The 23,152-nt window shown below is 31.8% G+C and overlaps 1 protein-coding gene across 1 annotated transcript; it reads right to left on the bottom strand.

Moving 5' to 3' along the window:
- Positions 1-2,371: 2,371 nt before the first annotated feature.
- On the bottom strand, positions 2,372-23,152 carry LOC134718641 (RE1-silencing transcription factor-like). The gene is made up of 3 exons (XM_063581289.1): positions 22,923-23,152; positions 10,409-10,489; positions 2,372-9,729 (listed from the first exon to the last, which is right to left on the bottom strand). Exons 1-3 carry the CDS (start codon positions 22,960-22,962, stop codon positions 6,554-6,556), a joined length of 3,297 nt encoding a protein of 1,098 aa, XP_063437359.1. The 5' UTR covers positions 22,963-23,152; the 3' UTR covers positions 2,372-6,553.

The following is a 23,152-nucleotide window of genomic DNA, read 5'->3' as shown; positions in this document are numbered from 1 at the left end:
TGTAATAAGAAATGTTCACAAAGGGAGATAATTGTGTTACTGTGAATTATCTCCCCTTAGAATGCAGAAGATAATAGATATATTTAAACTCATGGCAGTAAAAAATTGTAGCTTCAATTGAAATTGACCTATGTTTCATAACTGACCCTCTCACATGCCTTGAAAAAACCAACTTGATATTGATATATAGGATGTGTTTTGTGTGTATGTAAGAACATTAGACTTTTTGTATTGGGTTATTATTTTTTAAATAATTTTCTCACAATCAATATGGCCAACTTGTTGCAAGAATTTATGATTTTTGTACATATACTGTTATAATGTATGTTGAGTTATCTAAATTGTTTATGAATAAACTACTTCTATTATTTTGTTTGTGTTTATTGATAGACTTATTCACCATAAGCTTCAAACTTGAATCCACCATAATACAGTTCAACCTGTATTTTGATGAATTCCCTGTTTCTATGCAGGTGTAATACAGAGGCGGATTTAGGGGGTGGGCCTTTTAGGGAAAATATTTGGTTGCTTATATAGGGAATCACTAAAGCATGACTGGAGCGGGCCCCCTTTTAGGCAGTCAGTAGGCCCCCATTTATGAAAAATTCTGGATCTGTCACTGTAATACCACTATTGATGTTCCTCTATTAGTCTTTGTTAAACTGGTATTTTTCAAAAAATTGTGCAGAATTATCTTTATCAAAAATAATTGGCATGGGTTTTGCTCATTTTTGAAGGCTGTACGGTGACCTATAGTTGTTAATGTTTGTGTCATTTTGTTCTTTTGGGGATAGTTGTCTCATTGGCAATCATACCACATCTTCTTTTTTATATGAGTAAGTTTAACTTGTCCTTTACTTAAGAAATATAGGAAAAAAACATCACTGAAAGTTCACCAATCAAATTTTTACCTCTTTTTTAACTGTTAGCAAGATTCAGTCACCATGTACCCTCAAGGTTCCAAAATATTCTATAGAACTCATGATTGTTGAATGTTTGTCACAAAATTAGCAAAAACTAGATACAAGTATTATAGAGATAGCCATTTGATATTCTTGTTGGGAGGGGGCAGAATTATTTTCCAGATTAAGCATTTATTTTCTTTTTTTGCTTGCTACACATGCTTATATTTCTGTGGTTATCCTAAAAGACAATTTTTGTTCACTGTTGTACACATTTGTTTCCTGCATTAAGTGTAGCAAAATATTCATTTTCTTATCTGGTCTTTTGCAAAGTTGTTTGTTTTGAGTAATAACTGGACAAAATTATTCACTTTCAAAGTAAGAAAAGCAAATGTTTGTTCCCTAGTTCTGAATAGGACTTCATTAACTAAAATTTCATGGAAGAAATAACCACAACACTGACTTATCTTTATACTTAACAAATCAATGAACCAGTCTGCAGGAGGACATTCTACCCAGAAACAATATTCAGACTACCAAGACAGTGCTTAATGGATTAGTTGGTTTCTTTATAGATAAACAATAGGTCAGCTATATTTAAAGTATATTAAGTGTATGGAATGATTGTAAGGTGTACATGTTCATGTATTTCCAGTATGGTTACCTGACCTTGACATACTTTTCTTTGATCATGTTAAGTTAATGTGATCGTTGTAGTAAACCTTTATATTTAGGACCATCAATGTAAAGAAGGAATGACATTTTAGCTTGTGCACTCTAGTTTACTTTTTTTGCAAGACCTAAGAGAGGACCTAATCAATGACCTTCAACACTGAATGTGAGTATTCTACCAGAAAACCACTAAGGCATTGATAGGTGAAGTTAGTAAATACTTTTTATACAACTTTTATGTGCAATGACAACCAACATTCATTTTCCATGAAGATGTCTTTAATATGCATGTTAAATTTGCATTGAAACATTTGGCAGAAATGAATCACAAGGAACCTATTTGAACAGTTTTACATTTGTCATGTCAATCCTTTTATATTTGGCAATTCAATATTGGTTTTGCTCATTGTTGAAGGCCTTACTATGACCTATTCACTTCTAAATCATTTGGTCTCTGATAAAATATTGACTCATTTGCAATCATACTACATCTTTTTTGTTTTTCTATCAATATTGAAATACTGTGTATGTGATGTCACATGAGTTTTTAAAGGAACATTTCAATTTTTTCTATTCTTGAAAATATATCAATCCTGGAAATGAGTTGATTTACAGTACTATAACTGGTCATGATGGTACTTTCAGCTCTATGGATTTCGATGTCACTCAGGTTTACATATGTTGACTTGTAAATGTCTTGGTTTCATTGTGTTGCTGGGTTGTTGTCTATGATGCAACAGAAACATCTCTTTTAATTCATTTTCATATATTATGGCTTATAAATTCTGAACAACAAATTGAATCAACAAAACGTTTTATTGATATGTATTGCACCACTGCAGCAAAAAGCTTAGCAGTTAAATTTTGGTTGACAACATTTGGTATTTTAATAAAGGCACTTTAGTGTTAAATGTCTCCCTTTTTTACACCATAACCCATGGTGGTGCTCCTTCAAACGGAGGGAGATATAGAACATGATTGAACTGAGTATGAAATAATTTTAACAACTTCTTTATATTTATAATTAATCATGAATTATGAAAATTGAAAAGAAATGAAAATGGTTTCTTTTATTCAACATGTTAACAAAAATGAAAATTGAAAAAGAAAAAAGAAAAGGTCTCTTTTGGGTTATTTTTGCGTTTTATATTTCTAGTCATCTGCATGATTTTACTTGAGTATTCCACATGTTAAAAAGTATGAAAACTGAAAAATGAAAAAAAAATTAAAGAAAAGACTTTAAATAAATTTGAATCATTCATGCTGACATTGCAAGTCTCAATTTATCCACTTTTACAGATTAAAAAAAATATATAAATTTAGATTAAAAAAACCATGTAAATGAGCTGGCATTTATAAACTCGTTTGCAAGAGCCAATATTATTTCAAGAATAACATTTATGAATCATTTTGTAATGAATGAAAACTTTATAGTAATGATGATTTATGAAAAATGAGTACAACATACCACTATTCAAAACAGTGTAAAATAGTCTACAAGTAAAACAATATGTAACTCTGTTGGTATGGTTACAATGCCAAAAACCTATTTATCAATATTAAAAAGATAAACATATATATCTCAGAATTAAGATAATAAGATAATATTTTGTTATCTCCCCTTGATGATTATAAATGTGTCAAATTATAAGATAACGCCTCTGAGTTGGATTATATTTGTGAGGGGGGATAGGAGGGGTCCTGATTCCGAAATCCTGAGCTTAAAAACACCTGATCCCGGAGTCCATATAGAGGTCCTATCCCCCCTCATTTGTCATGTTTGTAGTTGTTTATTTTTTCTTATCCTGAACTTTATTAGACAGATTTTGAAAGTATTATATCGAATTTCTTTATCAACAAAATTACATATTTACCTATATCTTCAAAACAAAATATGTGTATTTCATACCACCATGATAACAGCACAAAATGAGTGTTCCAATCACACCCCAATTTACCCTCCTATCTCTATAAACTTCCACACACAATCATATATACATCTATTGTACAATACAGTTTGATTCAGTACCATATCTGACAAGACTACATCATTTGGAATTTTAAAGGCAAGACCACAAATTTCAACAATAAAAAAAAATAACCTCTCTGAACTCACCAGTTTTAAAATGATGCGTCCAGATAGATGTTCCGACTCCAGAAGTCATGAACACACCTAAGAGTTAATTCCCTTTATAAGACACATTTTTTTTAAGAATGTTGACTCAACCAGCAAATGCATACCAAACCAGTAAAAGACAAATCTCAAGGTCTAAATGTCAGATAGAAAATTCAAATTGTTAGTTCTATAATTATTGATTGTTTAAAGTCTAAAAAGACAAAAATCACCATTTTGGTAAACGAGTTTCTCAGATTCTGTGCATGTGAAAAAACATAAATGTCATAAAATTATCTGTTAACATAGATTTAAAATCCAAATTAAATTTTATAGTCAATTGACTGATTGTTGTTTCATTAACTTCCAGGGCCTTTGTTATAATAGAGGGGGGATAGGAGGGGTCCTGATCCTGAAATCCCGGGTTTTAAAACACAAAATCCGAAATTCTGGGCTTAAAAATACGAAATCCAAAAAAAAGGAATTCCCCGGATCCTGAAAGGGTCAATCCCGCAATCCTGAGCTTAAAAACACCCGATAAAGGTCCTATCCCCCTCAGTTATTAGAGAAAAAGAAAAATTAATATAAGGTAATGTCAAGGTGCATCTTTTTTTATGCAAAACATAGCAAATGATATGTAATAACATACCAAAACCCTGATTTATAAGCTAAACTAAAAAGGAATTTTCAAACCATTCTTATAAACTTGGTAAATAAACCATATAATTGCCTCACATGAAAATAAATACAAATAAACTGCTTATTTACAACTTGCAAAACACACAAAAGTTCAACTTGACAATTACACAATCATGTACATCAGGACAAACACACAGACACTAACTTTCTAAACTAGTGGTTCCGTTACCTCAGTGGAATGAACAAATTTCTTGAAAGACATACAAATATAAAACAATGAGACATGTATTTGTCCTTGACAATTATGACAACTTATCATGAGAATGCACTGACAAAATTTGGATATTTTTTATGAATGATGTTTTATTTTTTATTTTCAATTCTATTCTTCTGTCTTTTCTTGGTTAAAATGCAAAATGTAAATTCTTTTTCTACTACAGTACTAGAGAATCTCTTTGAAAGGATTAACTTTTCAATTTTATTATTCAGCTGTGCAGCAAACAAACTAAGCTACCCTTACCATGAAACTGTTTTCATTGAGATATTGTATTCGTTTCATATTTGTTTTTGGTGTTTAACACCACATTTAACTTCATATTTCTTTATATTGCTGTCATTATTTCTTGATACATAAATGGCAAAATACTGCACGACATCACTTAATTTCTAAGAAAACAAATAATTCTTCATACATATAAGAAAATGTGCATACATGAAATAAACACCTGACAAAATATATCAGATTTCTGTATGTAACCTACATCACCTACTTTCCTTTAACTAAATGACTGACTAAAATGCTTTTCTCAAAAATATATATACTTTATGATATTAATCATATTAATGATGAGATGAATTTCAATGAAAACTATTTTATGAGTGATTCTTGTAAAAATAAATAAAAAATGCATAGTTTTAACTCTGGATTATAAGGTTATGAACACAATTTTCAATGCAAAATTAACAATCATTTAAATGCTACCTATAACATGTATAACATGAATTACATTTGATTTTTGGCTACATGTACAACTGTAAAAAAATAACACTCATTTAAATACAATGAAAACTTGAGCAAATTCAATGGACAGTCATGAATAGTAATCAATAAATTTGAGCAAATAAATTTGAACACATGTAATATTCTTTAGAACTTCAATTGTATATGGCACAGTCTAATATGGCAATACTTTACAAAAATGTTTGGACACACCAAGTCCTAACAAAATACATATAATTCTTCTAACCAAACTAACTGGAATTCAATTGTAAGTTCCTAGTCTAAGATCGTTAGCCATTTAAAGTCAGATTGAACTATGTAAAATTTGAAAAGAATTAGATTCCATATTTTTTTACAGTATCATATATGTTAACAGAAACAAAAGTATTTGTTCATGGCCTAAATCTTCTAAACTCTACAAAACTTTTCTTTTTTGAATGGTTGAAGTATTTCACCTAAATATAATTTGTATTGGATTATCTATCTTTGGTATATTTTCAAAATTATCTCCCCTTAAAAAAGAAAGTTTTTATGAAACTATTTTGCTGCTGTTGTTTTTCTTTGCAAAAAGTATACAGGATTAATATTTACATTTATTTACAATCTAATCTTAACATACCATGTTAAATATCTTTAATGGACATTTTCTATTTGAAGCCAATTTAATTTTATTAAATTTCCTACAATCTGAGAAAAGAAGACAGTTTTATATTTAGGACCAAGAAAACTCCCAATACAAAAATAATCAGTCTGGAATGTAACTTAATTCAGATATTTGGTAAATAAATGATATTAGTAATTTTCTTGATTATAACCATCTTTAAATATTTTTCCAAAATTGCCAATTTTTCATGTTTGTCTCCCTGTAATACAGGTTTTTCCATTTAGTTTTTACCAAAAATTTCTATACTGATCATATTTTTGTTTATTTAACTGCATTTTAAAAAAAAATGAAGACAAAAACTTTAAACCCCTTTTTAAATATTAAAAAATACACTTGCGCAGCCAACTGCTGTTCTTCTCAGTATTTTGAAACATGCCTCTGAATGTGAATACAAATTAAATTACTTACATGTCATGCATCAAAAAAATCCAGAAATTCTAATTATAACAATAACATTCTACATTTGAAAAAGTTATATTCAATACTCAAGATTATATTGGCAAAAACACCAAAAAGGCAACATTCAACATTTTAAAATGTAAACAATGACGTAAAAAAATAAATTATGAATAACCGGCTTTTGCAATGGAATGATTAATTATGCTGCCATTTTGAATTGGGCTTCCTCTTGGGTAATCAAGAGGCCCACTGTCTTTGGTAATGTTAAATGGAAATGGAAGACTAGTTTTCAATGGAGTTCCTGACGGAGTCTGTCTAGCTAAAGGCAGATCATTTGTATCTGAATTATATAGGTATCCATTTGGAATACCTCTTTGGTTTTTCATCTGTTCACTATGCATCATCATTCCTTGTGCAGCCATGACATTTGCTGCTAGCGCCATCTGCATTTGCTGCAGCTGAAGAAAGTACATTTGTTGAGCCTCTGCTGCCATTGGTTGAATCATCTGAGGATATTTTGATTGGTCAGCTGACTGTTCTTCTATCATGTCCACAGTATCTTGAGATTTCTTTTTCTGTCGGGATGCATTTCGTTTCCTTTTCTTTGGTGGCATCACAATTTCCACCTTTGCCTCTTCTACAAGACAGTTATCTTTAGGAATGAGTTGCTCCTTCAGTATATTTTCAGAAGATACTATTCTAGGTGATAATGCTGATGCTGATACTATTCTCGGTGATAATGGTGAAGATGTTGGCTTATAGTTCGGCACAAGATTTTCAGAGGCAGAGTCACTCCTAGATCGGAAGTCACTTTCACTCAATGAGTCACCAGACTGACTTATGGGAGAATATCTGTCAGTGTCATTACACTTATCTTGTACTTTGTCACCATGGTAACTGGTATTAAGTTTTTCCTTTTCATTGTGGTCTTGGTTCACAGAGCTGTTTTCATAATACTGGGAACCATAATCTGGAATTCTGGGTAAAGAACTCTCCTTTAAACATTGTTCATCATAGGGTATGCCAGAGTTAGGACTATTGAGATATATCCTCTCTGATAAGCTTGAGGCTAACGAGACACTTGTTTTGTCTGATGCATTATCATCTGATTCATAAGTTTCCAACTTCTTGTCATTTAAATCATCATGAGTATTTCCCCCTTCTGTGTTCTGTCTGTGTTGGTGAAATAGATTTTCAACTTCTTTAAGACTATGTTTCATGATTTCGGTGACATCTGTACGTGTGGCTTGCAGTGATTGTAGAGGCCGATTGATTTTCTGTTCACAAGATTCAACTTCAATGGATTTAATATCCCTCTGCTCGTTGTTAACCGATGTTTCTTTCACATGTTTTAGTGTCTTTTCCCTTACAGAATTTGAAAGTTCAGATTCGTTTTCTGACACATCCTCCGCTTCTTCACCTGCTTCCTCCGGCTTTGAGCTTTCAGATAATTTCATTTCATTTTGGACAGTTACTTCCCCTGAATGACTTTCCTCATTTGAGTCTTTTTCTTGTTTGACATTGTTGTTAACAACATCTGATATTTTCTCGTCACTAGAATCAATGGATGGTGATGATATCGGAGACTCACCAGATTGTTTTAATTTATCTAGTATTGGCGCTAACGATTCGTGGATCATTGCTTCAGTCACTCCAGGTTGCTCTGTGTGTTGACGAATATGTTTGTATAAATGACTTGTCTGAGCAAATTCCTTCTTGCATATCTTACAAATGTACGGCTTGTTTGTACTGTGCATACGAGAATGAATAGTTAAATGATGACGATGTATAAAAGACTTGTCGCAAACATCACATTTGAATGGACGAATTCCGCTGTGCATCTTCTTATGTTGACGTAACACGCACGCTTTACTGAACGACTTTCCACACACATCACAGGTGTGTAATTCCTCAGCACTATGTGTTTTAACGTGTTTTTGTAATTCTGCGTTGTCACTGAATGCAGCGTTACACACACCACATTTGTATGTCCTCTCACCGGTATGTGAGCCCATGTGCATCTCTAGATAAAACACTTCATTGAATGTGCGACCACACAGATGACACTTGTAATTTTTACCATTATGAACACGAAGATGACGACGTAAATTATTATATTGACTAAATTCACGATCACACTGCTCACATTTATACGGCATACTTCCTGTATGTGTATTTCTCATGTGTCTCTGAAGTTCGTAGCTATCACTAAATTCCTTTTCACAAATTCCACATGAGCATATTTTAGACTCGTGAGTTTTCATATGGTTGTGGAAGTTTCCAACTTGTGAGAACTTTCTGCTACATGTTTTACATTCGTAGATTTCAACAACATCCTTTTGTTTACTAGTAATATCAGTGTTTCTGGATGTTGATTTAGACTTACTTCCAGAATTTCTCCTTACTGGTCCCGCTTTACTGGGTTGTAAGTTTAAGTTAGGGTTGTAAGGCATGGTAGGATTCATGGAATTCGGGAAGGAGTCAATGGGTAGTTGAAATCTTCCTTCAGACATACCACCAATAGTGGCAGGTGGCATAAAAGAATTTGGTGGCATCATCATATAAGGTGAGAATCCGAATGGCATTTGAAAATTTCCCATCATTCCCATGTTCGGCATTGGTGGAATCATGTTCAATAAGGATTGATTATCCATCGGTGGATTATAATACGGAGGATAACCACTAGTGTCACCTGGTTTAGTAAGTTCAGGAAAATGAGTATTATTTCTTTGTGGGGACTTAGACCTGTAGTCTAATGGCTGCCTTTCAATGGAAGGAACTTTATCATAAGTTCTAATGTCAGTTTCTGGACGGATTGATGAATGTTGTGTTTCATGTTTATCATGTGCTGTATTGTAAGAGCCATTGTATGAGTTTTGCTTTCCATTTTTAGTGTAATGAGACAGCGGAGGATTTGATTGGCTGGTTCCAGATACTTCATCAGATTCATTTTCCGGAGTATTTTCATGTTGTGTATCTATAACTAACTTATCACTATCTTCATTATCAGAGTCAACAACATCGTTATTGACGCTTGACGAAACTTGATTATATTCTGGCTTCGGTTCAGGAACCACTCTGCTTCTGACAGTCGAAAGATCTAAGGCACCGGATTCGGATACAACAGGCTTTTCCATGACATGTGAAGAGTCATAACTCACTCTTTGAGAATTGAATGCTGCCATTTTTAAGTCTAAAGGTTGTGAGTCTAGTTGAGTATTATGCACTTTGTTGCCATGGTTACCATGACTCATTATTGACGAGTGTTTGTATACATGATGGCACTGTAGGTGATATAATGACGAAAAGTTACTTGAACAAAAACTGCATTTGTAAGTTCCTGAAAAATAAAACAATAAAATAGGTCAATTGCACATTGGTTTTTGTAATTTCTATAAATGGATGGCAACTCCTAGAAATCAATCGTTCAATTATTTTAAATTATTTTACGCAGAATTTCAATGCGAGTTTCCTGTCTCATGTGTCTATTGATGATGTCTTCAAACACGAAAACCTTTTTCTCTTTTAATTAAAACCTCACAAGTTTGAATATAGATCACTTATTTAAAATACAGGGAAACCATGGATACATACAACCAATGAAACTTCTGAAAAAGTTATTAATTACCTCTTTAAGTTCATATGAAGTTGTAGAGTAATTAGATTTATTTTTTATGGATTCTGCACATATCTTATAATCATGATAATGAAGAGAAAAGCACTTGATAAAACAAGAATGTGTCCATATTACATGGCCCCTATAACATTATCTTCTATGCGTATGTTCATTTTCTATGTTCAGTTGATCGTGAAATTGGGGTAAAAACTCTTAGTTTGGCTTTAAAATAGCAAGATCATATCGTAGGGAACGTGTGTACCAAGTTTCAAGCTGATTGGTCACCATCTAAAAATAACTTTACCAAAAACTTTTAACTGAAGCAGGACAGACAGACGGAAGAACAGACTATGCACATCTAAGGACTGTAAATAAATATTGTTGTGGAATACTATAGACATACCTGGTTCCCTGTCTGGGACTGAGTCCTGCTGCAAAAATGATTCTCTATTGTCTGTACCTCCACTGTCTGGGTTATTTCTGTCTGTAAAACCAAAATAACATCATTAAATTTTGTTAAATAAAAAGAACACATACATAACTATGGACATAAAGTGTGATAACTTTAAGTTAGATTACTGTAAATTCAGAAATTATTGTGATGTTTTCATTATAACAAAGTTATAGCCACAATAATCTACTCACATTTTGAATTTTTTTATATGAATTAAAGAGGATTTTTCTCAATATTGCAAATTTATATATCAAAATTGCCTTTAAAATTCAAAATGACAAAATCGCAGTTTACCCGTATTTGTAATGATTGGATTATTTCCCTTTGTTATGGATAGGAAAAAAAATATTTATTTCATCACACGAGTTGCGAATTTCCTTAAAACAGCCTTCATATTCATGATTAACATTGGGATGTATCAGGCAACACTATCTTCACTTTTAACACGAGTTCAGTTTATTTTCCACTTTATGAGGGAAATAAAATGGCTTAGGGTCAGAGCTCAAAATAGGGTCGGTCGCATAAACGTAAAAAGACATATTTTTTTTTGGCATAATCTAACTAACTTTATCTGTCAATGTTCATAAAATGGCCATAACTACTTTCTAGCAAACAGACTGATTGCAGTATACATATTTTTATTAATTTTAGGTTTTGATTTTATCATGTTTATGTCACATGTGTCAGGCAAAACAATTATGAAAGTTTCAAGTATTTTGCTACAAAAAAAAAGTAGAATTTCAAAACATAAATGTAAAAACTTTTGCAATTTCCAAGTTTTTAACTGAATGTTTGACAATTTCACCACAAATTTTATAAAATAAACAAAGTATAAATAAGCAAAAATAGTATTTATTGTCTATTCTTACCATGGTTATGATGGTTACAATAATAAATTGTATTCTTTTTTGACAAGGAAATATTATAGGGTTTGAATGGGGTCTTTATTAATGTATTCTTTCTATTTGTTAAAAGGCCATTTTTTTTGTTTCTATTTTTAAATCTTTATTCTTTTTTTCAATTTTCTTAAAATTTTAGTTACAAATTATTCTCTATTTTTATCATGTTTATGTTTGGCCAATTTTTCTCTATTTCTTGAGCAAATAGGGTGTAACGAGTCAGAGATAAAACATTTAGAGCACATCTTAATTCTTTTTTTTTCAATTTTCTTAAAATTTTAGTTACAAATTATTCTCTTTTTTATGTTTGGCCAATTTTTCTCTATTTCTTAAGCAAATAGAGTGTAACGAGTCAGAGATAAAACATTTAGAGCACATCTTAATTCTTTTTTTTTCAATTTTCTTAAAATTTTAGTTACAAATTATTCTCTTTTTTATGTTTGGCCAATTTTTCTCTATTTCTTGAGCAAATAGGGTGTAACGAGTCAGAGATAAAACATTTAGAGCATGTTTTGTTAAACATTGAATAAGCTGATGGATGTATAAAGCAAACATCTCTGAAAAATTCTAACTGTTGACCATCAAGGATAAAATCAAAACATTATATATATATACTTTTTGAATATACATTTAAGTTTGTATCAGTCTGGAGACTTATTTAAATGAGTGATTTTTAAATCACTGATTCAAGTAACATTTGACCAGAAATGTTGGAAGTAAGAGTTGTCTTTTTGACCAGAAATGTTGGAAGTAAGAGTTGTCTTTTTGACCAGAAATGTTGGAAGTAAGAGTTGTCTTTTTAAGTAATCACCTATTTTAGACACCGGTCATGTCAGGTAATGACCTACCCTTGCAGAAATAAATCCTGACATTTTTTTTAATCAGGATATCTCAAGATTATCCTGGGATATCCTGAAAATATCCTGTAAAGCATTTAGCCCTTTTTCTAGGGAAAAAAATCATGGGAGAATTTCAGGAAATGTCAGGACTTTCAAACATGTCAAATCAAGCAGCTTTAAACTAGGGGAATTCTCAGGATATCTCAAGACTTTAAAAAATAAATATAATATAGACCAGGATATGTCAGGACTTTTCCTTCAACATTCATCCAACTTTCAGATACTTTACAAATTCTTTCTGAATGCAAAAAAAATTAAAGTCCTGGATGATTCCTGGTATTGAGACTTAAGAAATAATATAATTTATATCACAAATTCAACTAAATAAGAAAGAAAATCTTTGGGATTAAAATTATCTGTTGTTTGTTATAAAAAGTAAATATTCACATGAAAATAGTGTTTTAGCCAGGATTTGTGTAGGGTTAGAGAATAGTCATTAGTGGGAAGAAACTAAAACTATTTTGTCAAACATTTTTGAAATACACAAGTTATTAATGGCATAGTGCAAAGATTATTGGTGTTAATTAAAGATATTAAACATATTTTGACAGTTAACTTATTTACACAGTTACTGCTATTCTTCCTGTTCATGGAAGCATAACGAGGACAGTATTCCAAAGTAATAGATTTTTGCAATAAAAACAGCAGGGTGTCCGAGAAACTCCAAAGCTTGTCTATCATAACAGCCAATTTACTTCAGAGTAATCATTGGTCTATTAGCCTAAGCAGGTTAAGATTATAATTTAAATGACACAGCAATAATAAATCACATTCCGAACTATTTTGGAAGTGTTGAAAAACACATAATTTAGTCATTGCTGTATATATGCAAAGTGTTTGGTTTTATTTACAATACTGGTGGTACATTTTATTGTTTTAAAACTGGTAACACTGCGTGTGGGACTGTCACTGCCGTTACTGGTTTGCTGCAAGAAGTTTTTTTTTAACTCTTCCTTTCCCTAAAGATGTAAATTCTGATTTTCTCCAAGTTCACATATGTGCCTTTCTATTAATTGTCGTCCGGCATATAAATAACTTAGAAAAATATCAGATCAATGATGTCCGACCGTGCAAGGGCTGTATAGCCAGTCAAGGTCGTTAAAAACTTCCATTTGTTGAGATCAATGATAGATAGGCCCGACGACAGACGTTTCTCAACGTATGTACAATGTAAACAAACCTTGACCTCGTGGTTTTAATCGTACTGAACAGTTCGGCCCTAAAAATACCTTCCAAGTGAGTCCACTTGTTTATTCACATGCACCATGTGCCGTTTAAACTAAAGATTATTTTTTTATTATACTTAATAAAACTGCATATTAATAAATATTTGTTCGCGACACCCTTGATTTATTTTCATACTTCCGTTACGGCACTGATCAACTTCTGGCCGATATTATCTGGGGCGAGATTGTCACAGTCTCAACGTCAGCGTAAGTGCACTCTTGGGTAATACGTCACCAAAATGGAGATTACGCTGATGGAAACACGGAAAAGACATTTCCAGGCAGAAAGATTTCAGATAAGTGCATTACAAATTTAATTTAACATGACAGACATGTGTATATTATTATAAAATATAATTTGTTGAGGAACTATGATTTTTTTATGGTTTCTTTGAGCAAAGCAACATCAGAAAGTCTGAAAGCATATTTGAAAATTTATTTTTAATTATATAAACAAAATGAATAATTGTTTCCACATATGATTATTGGTAGTTACCTAAAATTTATAGTTTTTGAATTGTTTGAATTGTTCTTTTGAGAAAATAATAAGTAGCCAGTTTTTTTAATCTTCAGGGGATAAAAAGGGGGAGGGTTTTGAAATGAATTTGATTCCTTAACAGCTTCCAATATAGTGTATAAACAGGCAACAACATTTCAATTGAATTTTATTGCTTTAAAACATCTAGAACAATTGATTCTTTGTGGATTTTTTTTTATACTTTTAGGGGATTGAATGATTAAATATCAAAATGGAGCTGCCAGTTTTGATACTTAAACAGATTCCGTGGAGATTTTAGTTACATTTATTCAGCGATTCTACTTGGAAGAACAGAGACAACAAAATATTACAGAAAGAAGCAGAAACTTTACTTGTATCCTTTTATATTATTATATCTGACGCATAGTTACTCTAGTTTTAATATTGGGTGGATACAGGTGCAGATCCAGCCATTTTAAAAAAGGGGTGGGGTTCAAACTATGTACTATAAACCCTTTCATATGCATTGATCTTGCTAAAAAAGGGTGGTTTCCAACCCCCCCAGAATCCTCTCCTTGATCCTCCACTGGCGTACCATTTTTATGCCCCACCTACGATAGTAGAGGGGCATTATGTTTTCTGGTCTGTGGCTCTGTTCGTTCGTCTGTCTGTGCGTCCGTTCGTTCAGGGTAAAGTTTTTGATCAAGGTAGTTTTTGATGAAGCTGAAGTCCAATCAACTTGAAACTTAGTACACATGTTACTTATTATATGATCTTTCTAAGACTTTTGACTTCAATTTCACGGTCCACTGAACATAGAAAATGAAAGTGGAAGTTTCAGGTTAAAGTTTTGGGTCAAGGTAGTTTTTGATGAAATTGAATTCCAATCAACTTGAAACTTAGTACATATGTTCCCTATAGTATAATCTTTCTAATTTTAATGCCAAATTAGATTATTACCCAATTTCACGGTCCATGGAACATGCAAAAGGATAGCACGAGTGGGGCATCCGTGTACTTTGGACACATTCTTGTTATTGGTGATTTAAGATAACAATATGGGCATTAAGCAATTAAATATGACCAACAGGTTTGCTTATTTAGAATCTAATTTAATAGTTAAATAATCATTAAATACAAGGCATTTTTTTTAATCTGAACTTCAACAGCCTTTGAGATAAGCTATTTAACATGGCCAATACAAATACTCATTTGTACTTATTTTTCATACAACTACAATTCTTGCTTTAAATAAATAAATTGATATTTACTACATGTAACGTAATTCAAACAGTCAATTGGGGTTGATATCTTGCATTAAATAGGATAGTGACCGCCATTGACAGTAAAACCTGTCACTAAACAAGCCCCTGTGTACCAAGGCAAACATCTATCTTATCAGTGGCATAATCAGGGGAGGGTTCTAATTTTTTTTTTATAATCAATGCATTTGGATAGGGACATATAGCTGGATTCCCCTTTATCATGGGTTTTGAACCCCCCTTTTTGAAATGGCTGGATCTGTCCTTGATTAGAATAAGTAAATATGGATTAAAATAATTTAAGAAAATATTTGCAATAGAAAAAAATGTGCATTTAAAAATGATACCAGGGCAAACACCTACCTAATCAGTTGTGTATTCAGGGGAGGGTTCTGGGTTTTTTTTGTGGACAATCTTATACATTTGAATAGGGACATATAGTTGAACCCCCTTTTATTATTGGGAACACCCCTTTTTGAAATGGCTGGATCTTGTTTAAAATAAGGAATATGGATTCAAACTAATTTAAGAAAATATTTGCAATAGAAGAAAAATGTGCATTAAAAAAGGATTTTACTTAAATTTTGTAATTTCTTATAAATAGAATTCATGCAAGACATTTATTGGTCCTGAAGTAAGGACATTCTAAGGATATTCACAGGATATTCTCAGGATATACCAGGACCAACTAAATGCAAGGAAATCTAATCCTGACAAACTAAGGACATTGTCAGGATATTCACAGGATATACCAGGATTATCCCAGGGCTTACTCAATGCAAGCAAATCTGTAAATCCTGACATCAGGATAATTTCCTGAGACCAGGACCTGAGGAATCCTGAGCACAGGATTATCACAGGATTTTCTACTAGGATATTTATTGTCTGGACTGTCTCTGGATATCCCTGGAATATCCTTGTTCCAATACCGTCCCATGTTTAACCCTATCTCAGGATCAGGATATCTCAAGATTGCCCTGTGATTTTTCTCAAGATTATCCTGAGATATCCTGGGGATACCTTGTGATATCCTGCACCATTTTCGCAAGGGTTGTACTGAATTTGGGATAATGACATGAAAATCACTTGTTTTAGTATCGTACTTTGTTTTCTTTAAAAAAAAAATCTTTTGAGTCATGTGAGTATCATAATTTTAAATACCCCCACTAATTTCAACATCCAGGAACAGTAAAATTTTGATCACAAAAAAAATATAGTAAAATTTATTACATAATCTGTAAAATAAAACCTTGAATTTTACAAAAAAATACTCTAACTGGTGGGAAAAGTCTGTGAAAAATATAATTAGTTTATTATTACATGTATTACATGTATTAAAAGCCTTCATTTAGCTTCTTTATTTATTTAACAAATATCATATTCATAGCTGAATGATTACACCAAAACCCAGGTTATAAAATAAGTGATTTTTTTACAATTATACTAACAATTAGACATAATCTAAACCTGTATGTTTGAAACTTAGGTCAAGGAGGTTATATTAGAAGGAGAGTGAACACTCTGCTTGATACAAAATTAGCATCCCCAGGATAGCAGTTCGATCAGAGGAAAATGGTAAAATTATAAAGAAACCGACATGTTTAGCACCCACTTGACATGGCCCTCTGATGTACCGGGCTGTTACCACGAGTAGTTAGGACCATTAGATAAATCGCATGTGTCACGTGATTGTTATCAGTGACTGGGTCATTAAAGTTCAGGTGTATTTTTGGTACCAATGCAGTGTATAGGTGTTTATGACACATAAAACGATCGGACGCGCAATTTCAAAATCAATCGTCTGTCTACGGTGAAAAAAGAGAAAGAAATGTCAAATGACAAAGTTATGATGGTTTAAAGGAAAGTTAGTGAGCCATTTTTATTCAACACTACATTGCTTTAAACAAAGATTTTCGCTTCACCTGTCAATTTCTGCTTATGAGAATTGGCAGGTAATAATCATAGAAAATATAAGAATATTCAAAGTACTTTAGTTATGGTGACCGGTAATGACCGGAAGGAATATTTACAATTTAAACATAGAGAAATTTATCGGGAACAACGTAAAAGTGACTTTCTGTTATGACTGTTGATATTAACATTGACGACAATGAGACGGATATTCGTTTTATTTCTATTGGTAATAAGTTTACTTTTAACATAAAATTTTAATTTTTAATTATTTAATAAAAAATATCACAAAAAATCTTATTAACATTTAAATAACTGTATATCAGGTCAGTTTATGACACCTCGGGTGTTTCCGTTCTTACTCGGGTATGTAATTAGGACAAATATCCCTCTGTGACAGGGTCGATCTCAACTAATTAACACCCACTTACAGAAAAGTCGGTAACATTTTATGTGTAATTATCGTCTTTCGTCCTCTCTCCTTCTAATATAACGTCCTTGCTTAGGTTAACCACAAAATGACAGATTTTTTAGTTTTGTACTTAGACCAAAAAAAAGTATATGTCTGTTTAATGTTACATGCTTTAAAAAAAAATAGGGTAGGTAGGTTGGTATTTTCATTTATTTTATTTTTTCATTTTATTTTTTGTGACATGATCTTGAGTGTGCGTTTTCGTCTTGTCATGGTTAGAGTTGATCATGGACTCAGTTTACCCGTAATTTTAATGATTGGATTATTAACCTTCGTCATTGATAGGAAAAAAATGGCTGCAAAATGTTTATTTCATCAAAAGAGTTGCAAATTTCCTTAAAACAGCTATCATATTCATGGGGCCATAATAAATAATAGGTTTGTTTGCCCAAACACTACCTACCCAGAAAAAAGCTGCCTACTCAAATTCTTTTATTATCCTAATTTTAAGAAGTTTTTTTTAATCAAATAAGCATGAAGACTAATAAACATCTGATACCTCAATTTCTTTTTTTGAAAAAAAAATAAAAAATGCCTACCTACCTACCCACTGTCTCAACCTTTGGGTAGAGTTTGGGCAAACCAAAATATTTTTAAGTGTGGCCTGATTATGAACATTGGGATGTTCAGGCATTACTATCTTCACTTTTAACACGAATTCAGTTTATTTTTCATTTTACAACAGAAATAAAATGGCTTAGGGTCGGTCAGGTAACCGTAAACAGACATATTTTTGGGGGGCCTTAAATGAGTGATTTATAAATCATTTATTTCAGTAGGTCCCCTATCTGATTATTGATAGTTTATCAAAATTTGAAATTTTTTTCACTGTCAAATCTTACAAAAAATTGTCCCTTGGTTGGACCTCACGGGTTGGTCATAGACATACTGATTTTTTCAAAAAAATGTTAAGAGGTCTTTGAATCATTTGATGGATTTTTGTTTGTTGAAAAATACAGAAACTTCACAGGTTGTACATGCACGACATGGAAGAGCAAACATAAACAAGCTTGCTTCCAGCTTCATGGCATACTAATTTGTGACACATAAATTCGTCATATATACCAGGATTGAAATTTTGTATTAACCTCTGACACACGTTTCATCTACAGTGACTCGTCAGTGATGTTGGAATAAAAAAAAGTTTAAAAGGCCAAATAAAGTACTTATTTCATTGTTTATGAAAAACTGGGTTTTTTTTTAAATATTTTGCAATAAAGATAATCATGGCTTCAATATGGAAGTTCTTTTGTTATTGGGGTACTAATTTTTGTGGTTTCAGTGATTGAGTTCAAACACGAATTCAAATTTCCAAAGAAGTGTAAAATTTCCATTGTTCTGACCAGAACCCAAACTGTCTTGACTTTATATATAATACATGTATCTCTATAAAATGTGGTAAGGTGAGCATATGAGTTTTTTAATTTTTTTGGGGGGGAGGGGATGACTAGTCTGGACAAATGTCTAAACACCTGTTGGTACAAATGTAAACTTCATTTTAATTTTTCATAATTTATAAAACTACCAAAAAAATCCATATGATAAATAATGCAAACAAATTTTAATCAAGAGTTGCAGACTTGATTTAGAACTATACTATATCTGGAGTAAATAGAAATGTGAATATAAAAAATTTCAGTAGTGCAAATAATTTATTATGCCGTACCTTTAAAGATACATTAAAAAGATTGGGTAGAAAAATGATAAAAAAATATTAAACATTATGAAGAAGTGAATTTATAAGTATAAATCGGATTCTCGTCCGCAAATAGTCAAAAGATAACATAAGGACCTATTAGGTACGGTTCTGCAGCTAAACATAAAATGCTATAAATTGGCAGTAAAACCAGGGCTCGACATTACCGTTTGTCCGATTGTCCGGGACAAGTGGAAATAGGTGTCGGGCAAGTAGATTCATCTTACTACTTGTCCGATGGGACAAGTGAAAAAATCGATGTCAGATGTAAATAGATCAAATTCAAGACTTATACATTCCTAAAAATATGAATGATTGTTTTATTGATCATATAAAATGAAATAAATATTGATTGATTGAACCAGAGACATGTAATGAAACTTGTATAATATGTCTCTGATGTAACGTATTTGTACATGCTGGCAGCCATTGACCAGGGGAAATAAGTAAGGGGAAGTAACCCAATGTTAATGTTTCTTCTTAGTATAAGCCTCCTTGAATTAGGAGCACCTCCATATGCATGATATGGAGTTTTACCAAGTTTGTGTCATTTGATTTTGCTTTTAGGCATAACATTAAATTAAGAAAGGTTTTATTTAATAAGATCTATATGTTAAAATAATAAGTTAAGATGTAAAAATTAAATAAAATCTAAAAAGTCAGATTTTTTATTAAAATGTTTAATGTACTTCCTGATCATATATCATGTATATCAATGTATGTAAAAATCAAAATAAATTGTAAAATCTTGTTTGGCACCATCAATACATTAACAACGTTTATTTATAAAAAGGTGCCAGGTGACTAGACCACTTTCAAGTTCATCCGTCACCGGAAAAAACTCATCAATTATACGCGCCTTTATCATCGTCATTTGTGAGTTTAGGGGCGTCGTCACTTCCTTCCAATGTTGAGCAGGTGGTTGGAAAACTATAATTCTATATTGTACGAATTATTCGGCAAATTGAATTCTCAAAATTGACAATCAACACTGCTGTCATTAGGGAAATGTCAGTAAGTACCTACAGAGCAACCATTATTTCTAGTTTATCCTGCACAAAGACGATCACTAAGACGCTTGATGAACGTAAATAGGGCATGGATAAAGGGGAGCCCCTCTATCTGGTAAATGACGTCATAAATGCGTGTATAATTGACGATTTTTTGCCGGTGACGGATGAACTCAAAAGTGGTCTATTTGGTTTAAACCATACCACTACTTCAGAATGAATATAGGTCCATGAATAGGAGAACCTAGTGGCATGGAAATAGATATGACTTAATGATCGACACATGATAGTGACAATGTGTCAGAGAGCTTGCACATAAGCCTTCAGTCTGAAATAATAAAATGAATTTTGATGTGGTATTCATATAACATAATAGAATGCTCCCTTAAGGATGTTCGCTGCTCAGTTTCAAAATAAATAACTTTTCATAAAACTAGTATGTACTGATAGGGAATAAATTGAGGAATAAAAAAAGCAAAAAAAATATAGGGGTCAATGAGCTTGTTTTCGAGATATAAGCCATTGGAATTTTGGCGGGAAAATGTTCTCTCTTGATTTTTCATAGCTTTATCATTGACCAGTTAAAGTTCTCAAATACTATTAAAAAATAAATAAAATTTTATAAGACTTTTACAAATGACTTATAATTATACATGTAAAAGATTTATAAAAAGAAAAATGGGGGTTCATGGGGAAATTTTTTTAAGGCATTCAAATGGATAAAACTAGAGGATTCCGAAAATCTGACAAAAATTTCAAAACATGACAAGCAGACATCCTTAATTGATCTTTATTAGGTACAAACAAAGGACAAGTGTTATTATTGCCTATAGCATGTTTAATCAATATGGAGGAATTTCAATTAAAAATTCGGACAAGTGAGTTAAGAGTTCGGACAAGTTGATTTTCTTGCAACTTGTCCGAAGGGACAAGTTAAACAAAATGATAATGTAGAGGCCTGAAAACCAAAAATAATAAAACAAAATAAAGGACATGATGTATAACAATGAATAGAAAGTAAATATTGCAAAAATTGTGTACGCTCCCCATGTTTTCTTTTTTTAATTACAAAATATATCATCGTGTAATGTGTTTTCGTACTAATAACAATTTTCACTGCTTACAGTTTTCACTGTTGAGTTTTTATTCCGGTGTTTACTCAAATTTTAAAAGCATGTCCTGTAGATTGATTTTAGGTATCTAGATTTTTTGTCAATGCTTACTACGATTTTTTACTGTTTCCGATTACTTTGCGATTTTTGTATGTCAAAAAAACGGCGTCATATGTTTTCGTATGAAATAAAAATTGGATCAGTACACGGACAGGAAATGACTACAAAATCCGGAAATTAATATTTTCTAAAGTCGTGGTTCTAATGATCGCTTGAATCATAAAAAAAGTTATTAAATACTTTTCAGTAATAAAAATTACTAGTAAATAGTTTTAGGTTGGTGAATTGTGTGCTGAAATTTTAAGATTTTGATTAATTTCAGATTGGCACCTGGTTTGTACAAAATACATTATTTTTTCTAAAATAAAATGCAGTTTTAAAAATTAAGGATTAAATATAAAAAGTCAAGACTGTTTTCATCTTTATGAATCAAGGATGTATAAAAAAAAATTATCATTGAAATATTGAATAATTAGATTTTGAACAACCATTTTATATAAGAACCCTGCTAATTTTAACTCGCTGGTTTGTAATTAAAACGGCCCAAAAAACACATGACAGTCATATGTCTTGAAGATCCGGTATCTGACTTGCAAAAAACATATCTGGACTTTATTTTAACCCTTCAGAATTTTTTTCCACAACTATTCTAGGGATGCATATTTTTGACATTAAATAAAAATGGCTAAATAGGTCAGTTTTATTTAATTTGTTCTAACCTCTTTAAAAAGCGACGTTGAATATGTTTTAAATATGTCAAGTTGTAGTGGTGTTGTTGTTCTAAATATAGAAACCGAAAAACACGCCACAATGTACGCGTATGCAGCCGAAACCGACGAAATGTGGTTGATACGAAAACATATGACATACGAAAACATATGACACGACGATAAGTCAAAAGACTATAAGTGAAACCATGAAACAATGCAACTTTTTGTATTTTTATTTTCTTTCTTATGAGTCATTTTATAAACAAGCGTCTGTTTTAAAATATCTTTTGTCTCATAAGTTTGGAAATTTAAATTACAAAGAGGAACAAAAGCCATTGTTTCCATCATTGTGCGGATTAATTACCGCGGTTTAATTGTTTGAAATTAGAATTTGGGCGCTAAATTGCGGCAATATTTATTAAAAAGTAAATCTGTATTTCATTTACAATGTATTTCATAGTCATGAATGATAAAAACAATCTTGCATTATCAAAGTTCAACTCGGGTGATGTACAAACAAAGGGTCTAAAGTTTAGTAAACTTTGTCACATGGCTTTTCAACAGGTAAACAATGTAACTCCGTCAACTATTTTGCAACATTTCATTTGCAACACATACATTTTCTGTGTTATAAATTAACCAGTTTGTTTAAAGCCTTTAAAACCATATATTTTTGCAATTTTTAAAACTATATCTATCCTTATTTTAGTAAATTCAGAAAATTTTACCTGTGCAAAACTCCTTTGTCGCGTTCAAAACCAAAGCCATTTTCACCTTTCACCCCAAACACAATCTGTGTACTGCCGACGCTTTCAGCTTTCAATACATATAATCGATTTCACGAAGCGCTTTCCTGATACACGCAACCACCTGTGAATGATCTATAAACCAATCAAATTAAACTTGATACCAGCGGCGGGAAATACACGATTCTTTGTCCATCAAATAAGCAATTAAC

The sequence above is a fragment of the Mytilus trossulus genome, chromosome 5 (assembly GCF_036588685.1).
Source record: "Mytilus trossulus isolate FHL-02 chromosome 5, PNRI_Mtr1.1.1.hap1, whole genome shotgun sequence".
Lineage (NCBI taxonomy): Eukaryota > Metazoa > Mollusca > Bivalvia > Mytilida > Mytilidae > Mytilus > Mytilus trossulus.
The sequence above is the reverse complement of the archived record's forward strand: the minus strand, read 5'-3'. Positions and strand labels throughout refer to the sequence as shown.

What these genes read in the sequence shown, in the direction of transcription:
- LOC134718641 (XM_063581289.1), bottom strand. Translation starts at nt 22,962, where the DNA reads ATGGCTTTGGTTTTGAACGCGACAAAGGAGTTTTGCACAG. An exon ending in GACAAAGGAGTTTTGCACAG is followed by an intron (nt 10,490 to 22,922) that starts GTAAAATTTTCT and finishes TTGGTTTTACAG; the next exon opens with ACAGAAATAACCCAGACAGT. An exon ending in AGTCCCAGACAGGGAACCAG is followed by an intron (nt 9,730 to 10,408) that starts GTATGTCTATAG and finishes TTTATTTTTCAG; the next exon opens with GAACTTACAAATGCAGTTTT.